Source organism: Octopus bimaculoides, chromosome 11 (assembly GCF_046866305.1).
Source record: "Octopus bimaculoides isolate indiv1 chromosome 11, ASM4686630v1, whole genome shotgun sequence".
In the NCBI taxonomy this organism is placed as follows: Eukaryota; Metazoa; Mollusca; class Cephalopoda; order Octopoda; family Octopodidae; genus Octopus; species Octopus bimaculoides.
In genome coordinates this window covers 39979071-40001656 of record NC_142938.1, presented here as the reverse complement: position 1 = coordinate 40001656, position 22586 = coordinate 39979071, and the positions used below count along the sequence as shown (strand labels likewise).

The following is a 22586-nucleotide window of genomic DNA, read 5'->3' as shown; positions in this document are numbered from 1 at the left end:
TTCATTCATAGGGAAAACTAACAACTCCAATTGCTATTAAATGTTAGAACACTCATTATATAAAGACATGCTTCAATAATCATATATAGGCATGTCTGTGTGGTAAGAAGCTTGTTTCCCAACCACAGGTTCCAGGTTCAATCCCACTGCATGGCACTTTGAGCAGGTATCTTCTACTATAGCTCAGGCCAACCAAAGACTTGTGAGCGTATTTGGTTGACGGAAACTGAAAGAAGCCCATCATATGTATATGTGTGTGTGTGTGTCTTTGTGTTTGTCCCCCACCACTGCTTGACAACTGGTGTTGGTGTGTTTATGTCCCTGCAACTTAGTAGTTTGACAAAAGAAATCAATAGATTAAATATCAGTACTGGGGTTGATTTATTCATCTAAAAATTCTTCAAGGTGATGCGCCAACTTAGCTGCAGTCTATAACAACTGAAACGAGTAAAAGAAAAGATGAGCAAAATTTGAAAAGTCAGCTGTGGAAGAGAAGCATCTGTTTTCTGGCAGTGCAACAAAGCTTGTGTATGTGTGTTGGTAATGAAAGTAATCATTTACATTATAATTAGTGGTGCTGGGTGGCTTGGTCTGAGATTATCTGAGGAGATTATCCGAGATTATGTGAGGATGTTAAAAAATATCATTAGATCCAACCTGAATAAAATGGAGTGCACAGGTGCAGTAGCATGGTGTAGCAGTACAAGGGAAGATGATTTATTATTGAACTGTCTTCTATTAGCAGAGAAAATCCAGCATTAAAATAAAGGTAATGATGAAAATGCTCAAATGCAAATGTCTTTCTTCCTTGCGACCTATGCTCTGTCTATGGATAAGAACCTCGTTGTCAAAAACAGGAAGTGTTAACACATTTAAGAGGAGGAGATAAGAGAACTGATCTTGAATTATAAACTATCTCGGCCCCCTTTTGCAGAATATCAGAAGCTCTTTAATTCCACTGTAAAATTAATATGTGTAAGAAAATCCAAACTCTTTCAAATTTAATCTACTCTGTTTTGATAAGTTCTGTAACTGAAAATTATGTTGCTAAACTGTTGTCCATAGTCATACTGATTGTGAATTCAAATTTCATTATAGTTTGTATGTTGGACTCCTGTGCAATGTATGTTGCAGTACTTGCTTTAGTTCAACTGGTTAACAAGAGACTCCATTTCTATTTCATTATTCACCCTTTAGTATTCAGATTACTCTATCAAATGTATTTCTTATTTATTTACACTGTTTTGAAATAATCATGCATTGTCTTATAGCTTTGAGACTTCGATGATCTGCTTGTTTAATTTTAGAATGACATTATAGGGTAAGTGTGAGAGGTTAGACCTGGTTATTTTGAACAGAAAATAGGTAGAATATCTGGGCTTGATATGACCAGTTTAAATACTTAGGGAGCCCAGAATACCCTGTTATAAAAGTGACTTGCTCCATTTTATTCAGGTTGGACCTAATGATATTTTTTAACATCCTCACATAGTCTTGGATAATCTCCTCAGATAATCTCAAACCAAGCCACCCAGCACCACTATTGAAGAGATTGCAAGAAGCAACGAAAATTTTAGAAAAAAAAAATAAATAAATAGGTAAATGAGTGGAAATTGAACAGGTGAGTGTATTAATAAGGCATTAAAACAGAATGACTCTCTCCAAACACAACAAAATATTTTGCTAATGTTGGCATGGAATAGATTGAAAGTGTTGCTAATTTTCAAGAAAAGAAAACTGAAGAAAATCTCTTTAATGCTGACAAAATATTAAAATATATTTTGTTATTGAAGTGAAAATATTAAGTTTGATTAACTTTTACCTTTTATTTTGCTTGTTGTTAAGAAATTCAATTCACAATTCCATGGTTTTGGGCATTGATCCCATTGCATAACATCCTGAGTAAGAGTCTTCTTAATGACCTCAAGTTGACTAAGACTTTGTTAGCAAAATTTGGTTGATGGAGTCTGTGTGGGGTCCTTGGGTGGCTTTATTAGAGTTGATTCTGTTGCAAGTATTTGGGCCAGGTCTCCAGTTTTAGGAATACTTTCTTTCACCAATATTAGGGGCTCAGCAAAAGGTCATTAGTGTTGCCTTCCCTCATCTCTATCTAAGTGTTAAAATAAGAATATAGCAGTTCTGTAAATTCTTACTTTCAGCATAAATTTTTTTTATTACATTAACTTGATTTTTCTAATTGTATAGGTGGTATTGGTTGTTGGTATAAGTATTTTACGCTGTATCGTAGCCATGACCGTCAATGCATCCTTGGAAGCTGGTGATGATGCTGACAAGGTAAGGAGATTACTTTTGCTTTTCCTCTTCGTTTTTCTCATCTATTTATTTATATTCTTGTAAAGACAAAATAACTGAGAAGATAAGCCCTGGATTACCTGCTTATTCTTCTGACTCTGCAATAATGAAAGGTAATGTTTTTCTTGGTGGAATTTAACAATAACAAAGATTGTTTTCTTTAAGGCAGTGAGCTGGCAGAATCATAAAGTATGTTGGGCAAAATGCTTAGCAGCATTTTGTTTGTCTTTATGTTCTGAGTTCAAATTCTGCTGAGGTCGACTTTGCCTTTCATCCTCTTGGGATTGATAAAATAAGTACCAGTTGAGCACTGGGTTGATGTAATTGACTTGCTCCCTCCCTCCCTTGAATTTGCTGGCCTTGTACCAAAATTTGAAACTAATAATGATTGTTTTCTTAGTTTAATGAAGAAAGATTTTTTAAGTAAACTGAATTCAATCTAGTATATCACTGGCTCTTGCATTTTTTACTCTGGAGGTATAAAGAAAAGCCAACATAGGTGGAGCTCGAACACACTGACAGTAATAAAGTGATAAAGGATAGAAACAAAAGAATTAATTAAAAAAACAATGCACTTTATAAATAGAATATGGGTTTAAAGTATCTATCTATCTATCTATCTTCTATCTATATATATAAAAATGAGAATGTGTGTCTGTCTGTCTGTCTGTCTGTCTGTCTGTGAATCCCTAAAACTCGAGAACTACGCAACCAATTTCATTCAAATTTTACACATGCCTTACTTAGGGTTCCAGTTGTGTTTTAGTCAAAAAAAATTATTAACTTCTTCCAGAGTTCGAGCACACGGCAACATAATATCTCCTCCACTATTTAAGTATTACGTGTCAAAAGTGAAACAAAAACACTCATGTCAAATACTTTCACTTTAAAAATGAAACTATTCCACTAACTGAAACAATCACATTTCGATACTGTAGTGACAGATACTTTCACAGAGAGAGAAAGAGAGAAAGAGAGAGACAGAAAGAGAGAGAGAGAGAGAGAGATGTATATGTATACATATACATGTATATGTACACCATTTCGATACTGTAATGACAGATACTTTCAGAGAGAGAGAGAGAGAGAAAGAAATGTATATGTATACATGTATATGTACACGTATATGTATATATATATAGAGCTATACATACATGTATATGTATACATATGTGTAGATGTATATATATATATAGATGTACATGTAATATGTACACATATATACATATATACATGCATACAGATATCTATACATATATACACCCATCACACACACATACACACGCACACAAACACACACATTAGTCATTTGTTTTCTTATCCAAAACTACGTCAAAAGTACTGAATGGATCTTTATGAAATTTGGAAATTATATTCTTTGCATAACAGCCATAACTCCCATGAAAATTCATATATTTTTGATGTTGATGAAATTTTAACCCGGACATAACAGATGAGCATTATTTAGAAAATGATGTCACACGTTATCGAGGCTACCATTCTTTCTGGATGTGCAAAAGGGGATGACGTCTTTATTCCAAGAATTCCTCTTACTCCATCAGGAGCAGACATTCCTTTTACATTCAGAAGACTACAATTCCCCCTTCGTGTGACTTTTGCCATGTCCATAAACAAATATCAGGGTCAAACACTGTCTGTAGCTGGTCTTCTCTTGGAAGAGCCCTGCTTCTCACATGGACAACTGTATGTTGGCTGCTCAAGAGTGGGCAGCAACAAAAAACCTATTTGTATATGCTCCACAAGGGAAAACAAGGAACATAGTTTACAATGAGGTGTTATAATCACAACAGCAAGAAAGTATGTACATGATCACCTTCTTTTACGAAACTTCATTGACTTTCATATATTTATATTGATATACATACATATATATATGTGTGTGTTTGGGTGTGTGTGTGTATATACATCTCTATATATAAAGATGATGCGTAGTCTAGACGGCGTTTTTAGATTTCATTATTCTCTTTAACCCAGGCAACGCCGGGTATTTCTGCTAGTAAAATATAAATCTTTAAATTAAGATCTTAATTTATTTAAAGCAGTGATTCAACTTATATTGATATACATCAGATGATATAGAAGTAGAAAATATTTTCCACTTTATAATCCAAATTTTGAAATGTATGAAATCTTTGTTTCATATTTTGGTACAAGGCCAGCAAGTTTGAGGGAGGGGATAAGTCAATTACATTAACCCTTCTCAGCTGGTGCTTATTTTATTGGCCCCAAAAGGATGAAAGGCAAAATCAGCCTCAGCGGGATTTGAACTTATGCTCTAGCTTAAAGATGGATGAAATGCTGTTAAGCATTTTGCCTGACATGTTAATGGTTCTGCTAGCTCACTGCCTTAAATGTATGAAATATTTGGCTAACATTAGTAACACTTAATTGTTGTCGTTGTAATAGCAGACCTGTGACTAAAGCCATTCCAGCTATAACCATCCCGACTTTTTTATATATCCACAACCCTAATATCTGATGTGCCCTTTTTTAAGATGTTAGGGTATTATTTGAGGGAAATTTAGCTGGCATTTCTTGACAAGCATAAGGGTTTCCTCATTAACTTGTTGATTATGTTGTGTGATGGTGGAGTAAAGAGAACCCACTGCAGAGGGTGGTCATCTGAAAGAAAACTCCTCAACACCTAAGCTAGAGCCTCACTACCAAATGCATTTTGTAATGCTAAGGATTTATTTCTCATTCATCATCATCATCATCATCGTTTAACGTCCGCTTTCCATGCTAGCATGGGTTGGACGGTTTGACTGAGGACTGGTGAAACCGGATGACAACACCAGGCTCCAATCTGATTTGGCAGAGTTTTTACAGCTGGATGCCCTTCCTAACGCCAACCATTCAGAGAGTGTAGTTGGTGCTTTTACGTGTCACCCGCATGAAGGCCAGTCAGGCGGTACTGGCAACGGCCACGCTCAAAATGGTGTATTTTATGTGCCACCCGCACAAGAGCCAGTCCAGGGGCACTGGCAACGATCTCGCTCGAAAATCCTATGAAGGCCAGTCAGGCGGTACTGGCAACGGCCAATTCCTATGAAGAATTTTATTCGCTGATAAAATGAATATTTTTGTTCTTGTGAATAAGACTTATTAATAGAAACTTAATTTTTAAATTTTAATTTAGAATGAGACTGCAAGGCTTTTTGCTGAAATCGTTAACATTTTATTTCTAAACATAGAGTTTGTGGAATTAAAAATCAATCAAAAAAAAAAGTAAAACAGAAAACTGCTCTTGCATTATGTATTGTAAAATCTAAAAGTTGGACTTAATTTTTGAAACTACCTTTTTATAATTTTTTTTTCTTTTTGTAAACCCAGGAAAAACTAAAATACTTTTTTGTTGCATTTTCAGATTTTATGGCTTATTTTAAGATTTTTCCTCCTTACGACTGAGTTGTCATTGGTCATTTTTGGATTTGCTTTTGGTAAGTTACCTCCTACCTTGATCTACATCCATGTAAGAGTCTGTCTTGTCTTTTAAATAGCCAACATGAAATTCTTCCTAAGTTACAGATTCTTTATGAATCAACGTCATTCTTGAATCACTTTTACACTTTGCTGATGATGTCATCATCCTTTCTTATTTTAGTCTTATTCTTCTTTCCATGACATTTTAACCAAAAGGGTACAAAATCGTAACACTGTTTCTCAAGTGGAGTGTTCTTTGTTGTCTTATTATTTCTGTTAGATACATTATATACCATTCTACCAGATACAACTAGATTGTGAAGTGCATGTTGGTGTTAGGAAGGGCATCCAACCACAGAAACTATGCCACAGCTGGTGTAGAGCATGATGCAGCTCTCTTGTGTTAACATGGAAAACTGGTGTTAAATGATAATGATCACACACACATACATAGTAGTCTTCTTTCAGTTTTTTTCTACTTAACTCACTCATAAAGCTGTGATTAGCTTGGGGCTATAGTAGTAGAAGATACTTGTCCAAGATACTGTATAGTGGGATTGAACCTGAAAATACATGTTAGGGAGGTGAACTTAGCTATACAGTCATGCCTGTGTGTGTGTGTGTGTGTATATATATATCTATCTATATATATTTATATAAAACTTACTTTTGACAACTTTTAGGTCACCTTGATAGTCGAACAAGTATCCAAAGAGTCTTACTTGTTACCTCTGCCATTGCGTTATGCTATTCAACAACACAGGTAAGTAAAGTTATTCATTGAAACCATTCACATTTGCATGGATTCATCAACAAAATGGATCTCAAATCATTTTCTTTGCATTCTTTCTTAAAATAGTTTTTAGAATAAGAAGAAATACAGAAATCTTTTTATAATTTTCTTAGTCAATTTACTATCTCTGTGTCTACCTTAATTTTTATCTTTCCTTAACCCTTTAGCATTCAAACCTGCCATATCTGGCTCAGATACTCTGTTTTATGTTCAAACTGGCCAGATCCAGCCTTTCACACTTGCCCTATAATATCATTCTAACAGTAAACATTCACATCATTGAAATCTCAAAGCTATGATGAATTCAAAGCAATGATGATGATTTGACTGAATAATTGAAGCTACTAGCTGTCAGCTGTTTTTGATGATTTACTGACAGTAATGCTTAGAACAATTTTAACCCATTAACATTTAAATTGGCCATATTCAGCCCAAATATTTTACCTGTTTTTTTGTTTAAATCAGCTAGATCTGGCTTCTCATGCCTACCCTACAATGACATTCTAAATATAAATGGGTACAGCATTGAAATCTCAAAACTGCAAAATAATGCATGATTAATTCAAAACAATGTGAATAAACATGCATTGTATTTGACAGTAATTTGACTGCTAAGGGGTTAAATTCAGATTTTGATTCTTTAGAGTTTTATATGTTTCAACTAAGCTTTTTATTATCTTTCTTATTTTAATTAATTATTTATGGTTCATTATTACTTTTTACACACACATCCTCACTGGAACTCGCACCAACCATTTCCGTAAATTGCTACATCATACTAAAATTAACCTTGCACATGCATTCACTCACACACGCAAGGTATAAGATGAGGCACCCATCATATCTAGTGACCCAGTGTATTCAAAATTTGTAAACATGCCCTCACAACACACCCAGTCATCATTTATCCACTGGAGCTGTGGAGTGGATGAGGTCTCCATAGAGCCTCTTGTTACAAATAAACATTTTTATTCGACATGTGTATTGAGTCTTCATTTGAACTATGGTCATCTAGCTCCATAATTAGCCTGCTTAACCAATGAATTTGAATGACTGTGATCTGTTAGGTGTGTGACATGGCATGTTTGTGTAGTCACCTAACATTATAACTATTTGTTCTTTAATTCCTGTTAAGTATCTATTTATATTGCCATTTAACTTATCATTTTTTGCTTCCCTGTAGCATTTCTGCCTTAAAAGACATCATCAGCTTAGCAGTTGCCCCTTAAATTACAAAAAAAATAAACCTCAAAAATGTTGAACATATGAGTCTTGGTAATTTGCTTAAATGAACTAAGAAAAATAACTCAGAGTGGCCAGTAGTGTGTATTTGAATAACAAAGCGGAATAAGGGTATATAAAATACCAAACAATGTATATATATATATATCATCATCATCATCATCATCATCATCATCATACGTTCACATTCCCATGCTTGCACGGGTCAGACAGAATTTTGCTGAGACATATTTTTCTACAGCTAGATGTCTTTCCTGTTACCAACCCCCATCTGTTTTCAAGCAAATAATATTCCTCATGGCCAGACATATTTTTCATGCAAGACTGGAAACAGAGGATACTGCTTGCTTGATAGTAACATACATTTAGAACTACTATATGAAATCAATTCAATGAGACAGTAATCCCCCCCACACACACATATGATGGGCTTCTTTCAGTTCATGTCTACCAAATCCATTTACAATGCTTTGATTGGCCCAGTATTATATTTGAAGACACTTGCCCTAGGTACCACACAGTGGGTTGAACCCTAGACCATGTGGTTCAGGAGCAGACTTCTTAACCACACAGTCATCATCATCATCATCATCGTTTAACGTCCGCTTTCCATGCTAGCATGGGTTGGACGATTTGACTGAGGACTGGTGAAACCGGATGGCAACACCAGGCTCCAATCTAATTTGGCAGAGTTTCTACAGCTGGATGCCCTTCCTAACGCCAACCACTCAGAGAGTGTAGTGGGTGCTTTTACGTGTCACCTGCACGAAAACGGCCACGCTCAAAATGGTGTCTTTTATGTGCCACCCGCACAAGAGCCAGTCCAGGGGCACTGGCAACGATCTCGCTCGAAAACCCTACAAGGCCAGTCAGGCGGTACTGGCAACGGTCACGCTCAGGATGGTACATCTTATGTGCCACCCGCACAAGAGCCAGTCCAGGGGCCCTGGCAACGATCTCACTTGGCTTGCCGGGTCTTCTCACGCACAGCACATTTCCAAAGGTCTCGGTCAGTAGTCATCGCCTCGGTGAGGCCCAATGTTCGAAGGTCTTGCCTCACCATCTCAGCCCAGGTCTTCCTGGGCCTTTGTCTGTTATCTTTTACTTGTTTTAGTCATTAGACTGTGGCCATGCTGGGGCGCTGCCTTGAAGAATTTTAGTTGAGTGAATTAGCCCTAGTACTTTTTAAAAAAAAGTTTTTAAGCCTGGTACTTTTTCCCTCAGTTTCTTTTGTCAAACTGCTAAGTTACAGTAACATAAACACACCAACAATGGTTGTCAAGCAGTGGTGTGGAACAAACACAGATACACACACACACACATGACAGGCTTCTTTCTGCCTCTGTCTCCTAAATCCACTCACAAGACTTCGATTGGCCTGAGGCTATGTAATGGGGCTGAACCTAGAACTATGTGGTTGGGAAGCAAACTTCTTACTACTCAGCCATACACATTCACACACACACAAATCAATTTAATCAATGTTTCAAGAAATATAAATATAAAAGATATCATAGTGAGAATAAAGTATAGTTTTATGAAAAACATCCAAAGGATTTTTTAAAAATCCACCTTTTGTGATGTTTAGATAGATTTTTAGCAGTTTTATCTAGGTAGAAGAATTTCTAATTTTTCTCATAAAATAATGATTTTTCTACTTCCTTGCGATTTTCATGTCAGTTATATTCTTTCCATTCTTCAGCACCTTCTGCAGGTTTCAGGAATTTCAGTAAAATAAATGTTCAACTATACACATGTATAAAGAAGTTAGTCCTATGCAATTGGTCCTGAATATTGACTTCAATCATTTCTTGTTTTAATGTTAATTTAATTTTTCAATTTATTTCAGGGTGTACTGGAGTTTTATCCTCCCAAAGATACAATATTCAAACATAACAACATAACACAACGAGATTATGATTTGTTTGGCCATGGTGGAATGGAGTTCTGGTTTACAAGTTCAATGTTCTTCTTCTTGGTAAGTTTTCTTAAAATTGACTTGGTTATTATTTTTCTAAATGTCTGAGATATGTTGTTGATATAGTTTTTCAGACTTTTACGTCCATGTGTTTGTTAGTGCTTACGTCTACACTAAATAACACTACAGACACATCCAGGCACAAGAATCTTGATGATCAAAGATCGAACTGATCAAAATACAGTGTAGGTGTAAATGTTGAAGCATGTATCCATATCACTAGATTATGAAGTGCATGTTGGTGTTAGGAAGGGCATCCAACCACAAAAGTTATGCCACAGCTGGTGTAGAGCATGATGCAGCTCTACACCAGCTGTTATCCATATCTTGATAAAATCAAGATATGGATAACTGTCTGAAAAATTATCTTAATATTTGTTGTTAATTTCTAATTACAAATGCTATGGTAGAACCATCTTTTGTATATGGATAACATCAAGAAGTTCATTGCTGTAGATAGTATATGGATATGCAAAAAGAACTGATGAAATTCAAATCACAATATAAGACAACCTTAAAGAGAGCAAAAAGTTAAGAACATGAATGTTATGCTTGATACAGAAGCAGAGACAAAAGAATTATAATAAACACTTAGAAATACTTAGGAATCAATGCACTAGAAAGTGTACAATGTAGATAAATGAAAGGAAGCTTAACATGAAATATTAGAGACACATTTGATTAATACTTAAAACAGAGCTAAAATATTAAAAAACAGGGTAATAAGCATCAATACACTAGCTGTCTTGATGATATATTATTGACAGATATCCTTCCTTTCACTAACCTTACCTGTTTTTCACATAAAGGATTTCTTATAAGTTTATAAGGCAGAAAGCAAATAGACAATTCATTAACAAAACACTGGTTATAGCTTGTAAGTTTTGTAGAATGTAAAGGTAAACAAATACACACACAATCAGATTTTTTCAGTTTCCCTCTACTAAATTCATAAGGCTTTGGTTGGCCCATGGCTACAGCAGATGCTACTTAGACAAGTAGTAAAAATAACAACTTTATTCGTAGTTGATTTCGCCAAACATACCTTTATCATCAAACACGACAAGTATGATGCTTATTTTTATCTGGCTGTTTATCACCTTTCTAATCTCTCCATCTGTCTTTATATCTGTCTCTGTCCACCTGCAGCTTGTCTGTCCATATCTCTCTTTTGTTTGGTCTGGTTTTTAATTTATATGTAATGATTTAAAAAATATTTTCTTTCATCAGGTGTACACAGTTATTACTGTCTTGCCACATACAAACATTCGTTACAAACTCTTTTTACCAAGTAAGTTTCACTATTTCCTTATTGTTTTTTATGACTTAATTCTTAATGAATATGTATGTGCATATTGGGTGGGGTGAGGTTGGGCAATGCTGTTAGTACAATGATGGTTTGGTTCCACTGTGTGGTACCTTGGATGTGTGTCTTCTACCGAAGCCCCAGACCAATCTGTCTACCTCAAGAAGTTTCATTAAACCCATGTCATCATGGCAAACAGGATATAAAATTAAATAAATAAATGGTATATGCTTGGCAGCATTTGCATTGTTTTTGTCTACTAAATTCCATTTAGAAGACCCAAAAGAAACTTTAGGTACTGTATTGTTGGATTAAATCTGGAGCCATGTGATTACAAGGCCAACTTCTTAGTCACTGAAGAATGCCTGCACTCACAAATGTGTGAATACGTGTGTGTGTGTGTGTGTGTGTATGTGTGTATGAAGTTGGTTTTTAACCCTTTAACATTTGAACTGACTAAAATATTTTATGTTTTATGTTAAATTGGCTAGATCAGGCCTCTTATGCCTGTGCTACAATATCATTCTAAAAGTAAAACTCATATCATTGAAGTCTCAAAGTGACAAGATAACGTATGATTAATTCAAAACAATGTGAATAAATAAGCATTAGATTTGACTGAGTAATCTGAATGCTAAAAGGTTAAATATTTCATTTTTTTTTTTCTTCAGCCAAGAGAAGTTTTTATTATTACTGTGCTCTGCTCTCCGTTTTAAATTGTCTGCAAGCCATAGGAAGTGCCATGCTGTATTATGAATATATCAGTGGGCTTTGGTAAGAATTTTCTGGATATCATCATTTCCTTTCTGTTTTGTTGTTCTTGTTGTGGTTGTTACTTAGTTGCAAGTTAACCCTGATCAAACAATGAAAGAGATCTAGCTGTTAACATCTCATCTCTTGTTAAAAAAAAAAAAATCTTGGACTGTATTAAATGATGGTTGAGTGTGATTTGAAAGAAATTTGACCTCCATTTCTATTTCCATTTTTGTTTTTTTTGTTGTTGTTATAAATCAATTTCAAATGTGGGAACACCATAACTTTTTGTGAATATTATCTATGAAAGCTCAGTGTTCTGTACAAGGATAGTTTAGCCTTTTATGGTAATGCCATGAAACTAGAGTTATGCCCTAACTAACCAAACTGCTGACTAAATAAGCAAATGACTCACTGAAGTTTCTCTGAGACCATATTTTCTGTTTCCCATTGTTGAAATTACACACACACACACACACACCAGGCTGAGTAAAAAGTAAGCAACGTTTTGAAACACGAAATTCAACAATGCAGAAATTTTATTCATCAAAGTAAGTACCATTACAATCAATACACATTTGCCAATGAGTGACAAGTTTGTTTATTCTGGTAACATAAAAATCTGGAGTTCAGGAGCTGATGAATTTTTTGAATGCACTTTCAGCATCCGTTTGATTTTTGAACTCCTTCTCTCGCAGGAAACCATCAAGGTGGTTGAAAAGTGGTAGTCTGTAGGAGAAAGTTCTGAGGAATAAGCTGGGTTTGGAAGAACATTGTAGCCAAGTTCCCTCAACTTCTGGAGCATCATTAGTGAAATGTGTGGTCGAGCATTGTCATGAAGAATGATTGGCCCTCTTCTGCTGACCAGTCTGGGATGGAGGAGTAGCAGTTTTTAGTTCATTTTGGTAATTTCATGCCAATATGTTTCTGCAGTAATGGTTTTTCTGGGTTTTAGGAAGTTATAGTGGAGGGATCCAGCAGTACACCACCAAACATTCACCATAACCTTCTTTTTGAAGTGCTCGGGCTTAGGGAAGGTTTTCAGTGCTTCATTTTGGTCCAACCACTGCAAAGAACGTTTTTTATTATTGTACAGAACCCACTTTTCATTGCAAGTTACAATACAGTCGAAAAATGGATCAGTCTGGTTATGGAGAAGAAGCGACGAGCAAATTTCATATCTGAGCATTTTCTGATTTTCATTCAAATCATGTGGTACCCATTTGTCAATCTTTTTTGATTTTCCGATCACATGCAAATGGTTGTAGGCAGTTTTCTCGCTAACTTGAAGTTCTTTTGCCAGTTCTCGAGTAATTTAATGTGGATCTTTCTCAATGATGGTCTTCAATTGACCGTCATCGATGACAGATGGGCATCCACTAACTACACTCACGCTCTTCAAGGCTCAGGTCTCCACTGCAAAATTGTTTAAACCATTTTCAAGCTGACCTCTCACTGATCATTTCTTCACCAAATGTTTCAGCTACTTTATGTCCTTTTTTGAAGTTGAATAACAAATTGCTCGAATATTGCGCTTTGACAGTTCCATTTCAGATGATTGTAACAACGGTGAAAAAAATATCAATGTTAATTTATTGATGCATTTGGGCAAGTCTATGTCTGTATTAGACAACTGCAAAAAAATGTTTAAAAAAAATTCAAAACTCTGCAAAAATCTGGTACAACTTCTTCATGGTTTGAAACATTGCTTACTTTTTACTCAACCTAATATATATATATTAAGGCTACCATTGGTTTCATGTTCAGAAAAATATCTTAATAATTTTTCAAGCTGATCACATGGAGGAATGGTGTTTATCTCCATTCCTTCATGTGATTGGCTTGAAAAATTATTGAGATATTAAGAAATTTTTCTTAATATGAAACCAATAGTAGTCTTAATACACAAATAAAAAAATTTTATCCACCAATGCAGTGTTGAGCACTTATTGTCGTTGTTTGACATATATATATATATATATATATATATATATATATAAATGAGATATCCCTGTCTATCCCCTCTGTACCACTTATATTTACCCTCACTGTACCTTGGAGGCATGTCCTGATGCATCTCTAACATAACATCATCCGTTTCTCTCTAACTCTATCTCTCCTTCCTCTTCCTCCTGCCGTAGCGAAGTATCTCCTGTATAGTAAGATACCTGTCTCTATCTCTCTATGTATTTTAGTTTTATTGATATTACCACATATTTATATTTTAGTATTTTTCATATTTTCATCTACTTATTTCTATTTCAGTATTGTTGATATCACCACATATTTGTATTTCTCATTTTTTGATCCACTCGTCTATGGAACATTTCTAAAAGAACTTTTTGAGTAAGTATCAATTTCTTTTTTTCATACTTCCTCTACTGTTCTATAACTGAAATTAATTGATCAGTTTTTCAATTAAATCTATATCTATTGAGCCAATGAGGGAGGCTCTACATGTTTGTCCAACCTGCAAGAATTAGCAGTCAAATCTGCTTAAATCATACTCTGATGTTTTAAATAGGAAGGACATATTAGATAATGTGACCTTAGATCCATTCTGCTTTTAAAAAAGATAATTTAATAATAGTTTGACCATCACCATATTTCTTCTCACATTGTATGTTAGTATCAATGTGTTTTATGACATAGATTTTAGTTATTATGTGTCTAAACTTGGTGCACCAGTCAGTGCTCAAAAGAAACTGAATTGTCACACAGTAACAATACCTATCTTTGAAACAAACAGAATTTTAGTTCACAGGCTCATGGTGATATAATTGGGCTGTTCTTATTGTTGATTAGTCTCAGATCAGCTTGGATTAAGTAAATCTGTGATCAAAGGTATTCCAGCCAAGATCATCTTATCTTTATTCGAACATAATGTTTCTTGGGTTTCTCTTTTTAAGAAAGTAAGGTGAAATTCGATGGAGATTTGGCTGCTAATTACAGCATGTCAAGCAACTACATAGACTTTTTTTTTTTTTTGCTTGGTTCAATTAGACCTATAAACTATTAAAATGCTGTATCATCATACTTATTTTAAATTTGAGTGTGCATGTATTTTCTTTGAACAAACCAAATACAAAAACTTGAATTGGAAAGATATTTGTCTTACGGATGTAAAATTGTTGAGGGGAAAGGCAAATTTTGGGGGTTTTTTGATATTGAAATGTTTGATCTTGTGAGTATTTATTAGAAAAAAATATGACTTTTCTGTGTCTTTCAGAGCTACCAGTCCCAGCATACCCTTCTCCTACAGACCTCAGCTTGATGAAACTGGAGAAGACGACACTGTCAACTTGCCTTACCATGGGTCGCAGGTGAAGGTGTATGCCGATGACACAGGTAGTGCCAGTGGAAGTTATGACAGCACTCATTTCGACAAGCAAATCAGTATGAATCCGTCCATTAACTCAACCAGTGTCCACATCGGCAACCCAGTCCTTCAGATCAACAGTGACTATTACCAAAGTTATTCGTGAGACTGTCTAGCAATGTGGCAAAAGACATTGTTTTATTGTAGCAGCTGTAACTGGACTAAAGGATGATTTCTGAAGACTCTGTTGAATGTTTTTTCTCCTTCCATTCATTCATCAGCCCCACTCATTCTCTATAATATGTTACATGGCAATTACTACTTTCCAGAAAGTTTTAATTACAACACACACACACACAGACACACACACAGACACACACACAGACACACACACACATATATATTTATACATACATATAAACACATCTTTAAAAATAGGTGTGCATAACCTAAGCATAGAAAGAAAATAATCAATGAAATTAAGATATGAAAAACAAGAGAAACACAAAGAACAAAAACTAAAAAAAAACAAAGAAAATAACAAGGCGAACATATTCCCCCCCCCACACTCATGAAAAAACATCAACAATAACAGGACAACAAACAGCGAAAATAGATTCAGAAGAAAATAGAAATATCTTCAGACTTGAATCTTTCCTCTGAGTTACTGAGTTCAACTTTGAACTAATTAGTTATTTCAATGAACAAAGAGTCATGGTGTAAGACAAAGTAAGAAAAAGTTAACATAAACAATACATTATTTATCTATCTTACACATAAACAAACAAACAAACATTGTGTTCTCCATCAAAATTACAGAATCAATCTTTGTTCTGAGTATCTAAACTGTAACTTTTCTTTTTCTATAAACTACAGATACAATAAAAGTATAACTTTACAAAGCAGATGATCCGCCATTTTGTATGTATAAATGTATTGTATATGTATGTCTCCATAATTATCTAGCTATGTGTATGTATGCATATATATATATATATATATATATAATATATATTTGTTGTATATGTGTGTGTATATATATATATATATATATATATATATATATATATTATATATATATGTGTATGTTGTGTGTGAATATATATGTTTATATACTTATGTTTATATTATATTTATATATACTTAAATTTATTTATACATATGTATGTTATGTATGTTTGTGTATATATGTATCTATCTATCTATATATATATATATATATATATATATTATATATATATACGTTATGCATATATGTGTTTGAATATATATGTTGTAAGGATGGGAAAGCTTTATCCATAGCTGAATTCTTCTGAAAAGACAGATGTTGTACATATATATCATTATTTTCATTTTATTTATTAGTTACATTCACTACGTGCTATCCTTCAGGATATTGACAAAGTTCATTCATTTGTTACCTGATGAGTTGCACCCAGCAGGAAACAGCCTCGAATGAATAACTAAGTCTTCTATATGTATTGAGTAAAAATTTATTACTCGTATGTATATCCAAACAAATATATGGTGTCTGTCTGTATGTATGTATGTATGTATGTATGTATGTATGTGTGTGTGTGTGTGTATATATACATATAATGCAGAAGACAATAAAATTGTTTATAAACACTTATTCTTTAACTTGCTCTAGATTGTATAACAGATACAAAGTGATGATATATATGTCTTTATTGTAAGTGTATAAATGTCTTGAGTCACTGATATTTATTTATGCGATCAAATGAGCCATTTTGTTTGTTCATTCATGAAAGCATGCATACATAAACAATCTGAAACCTATCAGAAAATAAAATGTTACTATATTTCACTAAAAATGTTAAGAGAAAAACAAAACAGCAAAATATTCTGACTGAAAAACTAAGAAAAATACATAACTATGTTCTCTATTTTTAATTAAATGCATAATATAAAAAAAAATATATAGATAAAAGAGTAGGAACAAAAGAACGATACATTCTCTATTCCACCCGCCAATATATTTCATAATTTACGATTTTGCGATATCCATCTTGGATTCTAATTTAGAATTCTTAGACTGTATGGGCACATATATCTGTGTATGTGTTACTGTATGATGCATTTATTGTTTTGGCTGTTCTGATTAACAGAAGTTCAGCCTTCACTTTCCCATTTTTTATTTTCTGGATCATATATTTAGGGTACATTATACAATATGTCCACTTTTAAAGATAGTAAAATGTAATTTGAATGAGATTACCTGCTATTTTCAGCTTTTTGAGCAACCATTTGTATTCTCCTTCACTGACCTCAAGGGCTTTTTGTGCAACTGACTTGATGTGGGTGTACATGTTGGTGCTTTTGTATTTATTTCATTCATTTCTTTAATTTATTAAACAAAATCAATTGTAATTACTAAATTTGATTTGGCTGATTTCATTTCAAACAACATTAGAAGATAAAAAAGTTACTCTATCAAAATATTGTGAAGCAATGGCAATAAAACCCAGATTACAAATATCTGTTTTGATAATTCCAATAATGTATTGTTCTTTATCAATTAGAAGTGAAATAAATAAATGAATATATAAATAAATAAATAAAAAACATTGTAAGTAAATATTTGAAATTTATAATGTCTGTCTGTCTGTCTGTGCGCGATTAATCAGTGAGTAAGTGCCTGGCAAGATGTGTTTTTTCCCCTTCCCAGGTGAATCATTTGATTTAGCACCCTGTGTCTGCAGTGCTTTGGTTATATCTTGGATATAGCCAGAGGTACTTGGGCTGTAATCAGTAATGGGACAGGTCCCTATTTTGCCCCTTTCATACATTGCAATCCAATATGAGTTAAACATTTTCATGTATGATTTTCCTAATGCTTTCAATAAGTAGGATTTGAGTTTAGCAGTTAAAAGTTGCATCAGCATAGAATGTAACAATTTATAAAGGTAGCTAGAGGCTGATGTGGGCTGAAGACTACTGTTTTAAAACTGAAAAACTACTTTTTAGTATTAAAATTAACCCTTCCAGATTTACTCCGGGTCTTCTTCATATTCACCAATTTTCAGCATTTTGTTTATGCAAATTATCTTTAGAGTTCATGAAATGTGTGTTTAGGGTGATCAGTAAAGTACTGAAAGAAACCTATGTTCTGTGTTCAAATCATGCTAAGGTCCCCTTTTGTCATCTTTTTTAGGTTTAGAAAATAGGTATCAGTCATCTTAATCAACAATACCCACACGCCCAATAATTGTGGCTTTGTACATATATCAGAAATTTTTTTTTGATCGTTAATTTCATCCATTTTCACTATCCACTATTCCTGGGAGGGTCATTGGGCTAGAATCCTCAGGCACCTCCTCTATAGGGGCCTATCAGAAGTAGCCAATACTAGACTTTCCGACTGGATTCCAAAGTGTGACCAAATGAGACTGGGTATTATTCAACCCTTTTGTTTTTAGTTTACCCCTAGGTCTCCTGCCAGTTGGCTTGGCTTGAATCCATTTTGTGATCTTTCCTGTGATATTCTCGTCACATCTGTAGTACTGGAGCTGTGACTTCTCAAATATAGAGAAACTCCCTGATCTCTGAGTATATATCCTTTAGAGGACCCTTTTGGCTGCTTGTATTCACAAACTTATTCTTTTAGTTATTTTATTCCAATGTTCATGAATATAGGTAACAATAAGCATGGAACTGAATTGAAGACAGCAAGTTTGACTTTTTTACCAACCTTTTTCTTCTGAGGATCAAATATTGAAGCTGGTGCATTACTGTGCCAGCACCTACAATTCTAGCGTCCATTACAACTTCCTAACCCCCATCACTTTAGAATACGGCCCTGAAATACTTAAACTACTCCAGTTGCTGTTAGGAAGGGTATTCAGCTGTAAAAACCCTGCCAAAACAGACAGCCTGGGATAGTCTTCTATCTGGCTGGCTCCTGTTAACTCTCTTACCCATGCATGCATGGAAAACAGATGCTAAACGATGATGATGATTCCTCTCTCTCTCTCTCTCTCTCTCTTTCTCTTTCTCTCTCTCTCTCTCTATCTCTCGCTCGCTCGCTCGCTTGCTTGCTTGCTTGTTTGCTTGCTCGCTCGCTCGCTCGCTCGCGCGCGCAAGGTCAACAGTATGTTGGTAAAGATATTGATTACATTGGACTAGTTGTTGATTTATTTTAAAATAGGGAGGGAGCTAATTTAAATGACATGCAATTTGAATTTGCTCCTGGACCTGGAATCACTAATGTTCTTTTCCTAGTGTGGCAACTACAAGTATTCTTAGATAAGAACTAACATTTATTGACTTTCACTGGATTTCACACAGCTGTTGATAACAAGGGTTCCTTCGAAATGAATGACAGACTGCATGTTGTTTGCGGACAGCAATGTACGACATCGTATGGTATAAGGTATGTGTGATGTTAGTATAAGATGATTACAGCAGAAGCGAGCTGAGTGATCAACTCGTTCTTAGCGGTTTTTGTTGTAATAATAAATAAAAAGTTGCCAACAAGGGAGGTAACTCTTCAATATATTTTCCAGAGTTTTAGAGACTACCCCCTCCCCCTCAAAAATCACAAAAAATTAAAAACATCAACAAAATTCAGCAAACTCCGTGTTACAGAAAGATAACGTTTCTGAAGACTTTGTTGTAACATGAAATTCCATATCGTGTAAAATTTTTTCATGAATTTCTGTTATAAAATTGAGATGCGCTTCTCTTTAACCAGACGTGTCAAACTTTTTAAATTCATTTATACCAGATCCTACACATACAGTGAGGTGGGAAAATGAATTAGTGGGTATATCTGCAGCTTGACAAGATGAATTCATAGGGAACAAAAAACAAATCTCTATATCGCAAGCCAAAAATCACTAAAAGCATGGCAACTAATAGAAGAGTGGCGACAGAAGTCAAGAAACTAGTATAGCGATTTCAGATTACCTCCCGGTAACTTGAAATCGTTTTTAGATTACTGCTGCAGGTAATTTGAAATCGATTTCAAGTTACCCCCTATGATTTCAGATTACCCCACCACCTAAAATTCTTCCCCAAATGTTTGTCACTGTGATAGCAAATAGGGAGATAATGTGCTGATGTTTGTTATGAGTGTGTATGCATAATGTACATTTGTAAATGAAAGAGAAAGTAATGTAAATCAAAGAGAAAATCAGAACTTTCATTTAGTTGGAGTTTTACTTAAAGCTGAAGAAATTTGAAAGAAGCATATCCAGAATGGCTACCTTTAGTATACAAGACAAAGATGACAACATTGATTCGATATTCGATTATATTGTTAGCAACAAATATGGACCTCATATGTCCAAAAGCAAAAAGGGAAACCTATGTAGGCTCTCTAGCATTATGTTGTGCAGAGTGGCCAACTCTACTATTGTCACAGAGCAGAGAGAGTAAGAAATTTTGAAAATGAATACCAAGAAGTCTTGATCTTTGCAATCCGGATGAACAAAACGATACTGCTCGCTGCTTGGGAAGTCAACTTGGTGTTGATAGAACAATGGCTAACATTTTAGAGAGGTTTTATCAGAAAAATATGGGCAAAGACACGAAAGAGTTTGTTTTGTCTTGTGATCGGTGTCAAAAAGTGAACCCACAAAATTAATGTGCTTCGTGTACCTGTGCCAAATGAAGTGATGGCCCAAATTGGTGTCGACATCACCGATTTGTCAAAAACAAATGATGGTTATTGTTGCAATGGATTACTTTTCCAAATGGCCTGAGGCTCAACCTTTGAAAGATGCTTTTATTTAAAATAAATTGCAAACACAGAATCTTTGATATTCGACATGTTTTTTTCAGCACATCATAAAAGTGTTTTAAGAAATCTAATATTCTTGTCTTATTTTCATATTTTAAATTTACAATCTTGAATGTAATCCTCTTTTAATGTTATAAAAATATCAGAAGTTGTAAGTCTTATAATTTATTATTTTAGCAAAATCATTGAGTAGGTAATGTGAACAGCGCGGAGGTAATTTGAAATTGGTTTCAGATTACCCACCCCAGTAATCTGAAATCGATTTCATACTACCTGGAGGTAGCTTGAAATGGGGTGGGAGGTTAACTTGAAATCTTTACACCAGCACTAAATTCACATCATTTCTTAAGAGAAAGAAAATGCTATGTATATATCGTAATTTTATGCGCGTGCACGCACGCACGCACACACACACACACACACATATATATATTCTTTTATTCTTTTACTTGTTTCAGTCATTTGACTGCAGCCATGCTGGAGAACTGTATAACTGTTACATTGAAACTCAGTTTGTGACACCTTAATAATACATATAAAGCCAGCTGTATGTACAATATATTGTCTGCCGAATACCACAAAATATGATGGAAAAATTGAGGATAGCCTCAAACACATCAAAGAAATATTAACAAACCTAGATCAGAACATCAACATACTCTTCTTGGGTGATTTCAACCTCTCACATGTTAAATGGCCAGAAGGCCACATCCTCTCTGGGATGTCACTGCGTGAACGAAAGCATGTAGAGTCATTATTTGAACTTACTAATAAGCTGTTCATGGAGCAAGTGATACTCAGGCCAACCAGGCAGGGGGAACAACATATTGGACCTATGCTTCAGAAATAATGTGAACCTTATCCATAATGTGAAGGTGACACCAATGACACTCAGATCACAACATTGTTGAACTAACTATGTATGGTCCTGCACGAACTGTTGGTATCTACCCTATCAGGAGGACTCAAGCCTTATCCAACCTGATTTTTTTAAATGGCAAAATGGGAACCCATCCGCAAAGAAATCCACAAACGAAAGTGGTCCAACGCTCTGTGTATGCAATACATCGATCTGAAACTCAGCCAGTTTATGTCAACAGTGCAAGCTATATGCACTAAATATGTCTCAGAAAGAAAGACCAGCACACTGTCAAACAAGATTCCTAGGGACAGAAAATCATCATGAGACGCAGGTCAAAGATCTCAAAGTGGTTGAATAGGCAACTGAAGGATAGAGAGAAGTCTATCTTAACACAGACACTCCTAGAGATTGAAATCAAGATCAAACTCTCTTATGAAAGGGAAAGAAGAGAGAGAGAGAAAAGGGTTATGGAAAGCATAAAAGCAAATCTCAAAGCTTTCTATAAATTTTCAAAGGAAACAGCTGCAATACAATATAAAATAGGACCATTGTTCCAAAGGAATGACTCACTGATGCTGGATCCAAGAAGGATAAGTAAGATACTCAGTGAACAATTTAAAAGTGACTTCACTTCCCCCCTTGGACACATGCAAATAAAAAATCCAGCTGAATTCTTTGATATTGCAGCTCTGAAAAAGGAGGCGCCGGCCATCAATTACATCAACATTGAGGAAGCAGATGTAACAGCGGCCATAGATGAAATGAGATCATACTCCACCACTGGTCTTGATGGCCTCCCAGCTATTCCCCTA

General features: G+C 34.7%; 1 protein-coding gene across 3 annotated transcripts in view; it reads left to right on the top strand.

The window, feature by feature from the left end:
* Nucleotides 1-16055, top strand: part of LOC106883095 (transmembrane protein adipocyte-associated 1 homolog) — a 49555-nt gene extending 33500 nt beyond the window's left edge. For all 3 annotated transcript variants that reach the window (XM_089359833.1, XM_089359831.1, XM_089359832.1), the window contains 8 exons: nt 2206-2295; nt 5702-5774; nt 6441-6520; nt 9642-9770; nt 11001-11061; nt 11748-11850; nt 14095-14175; nt 15059-16055. In XM_089359833.1, coding sequence (XP_089215959.1) covers nt 2206-2295; nt 5702-5774; nt 6441-6520; nt 9642-9770; nt 11001-11061; nt 11748-11850; nt 14095-14175; nt 15059-15314 — 873 coding nt within the window. In that variant the 3' untranslated portion in view covers nt 15315-16055. The remainder of the gene's footprint in view (nt 1-2205; nt 2296-5701; nt 5775-6440; nt 6521-9641; nt 9771-11000; nt 11062-11747; nt 11851-14094; nt 14176-15058) is intronic.
* The last annotated feature ends 6531 nt before the right edge of the window (nt 16056-22586 follow it).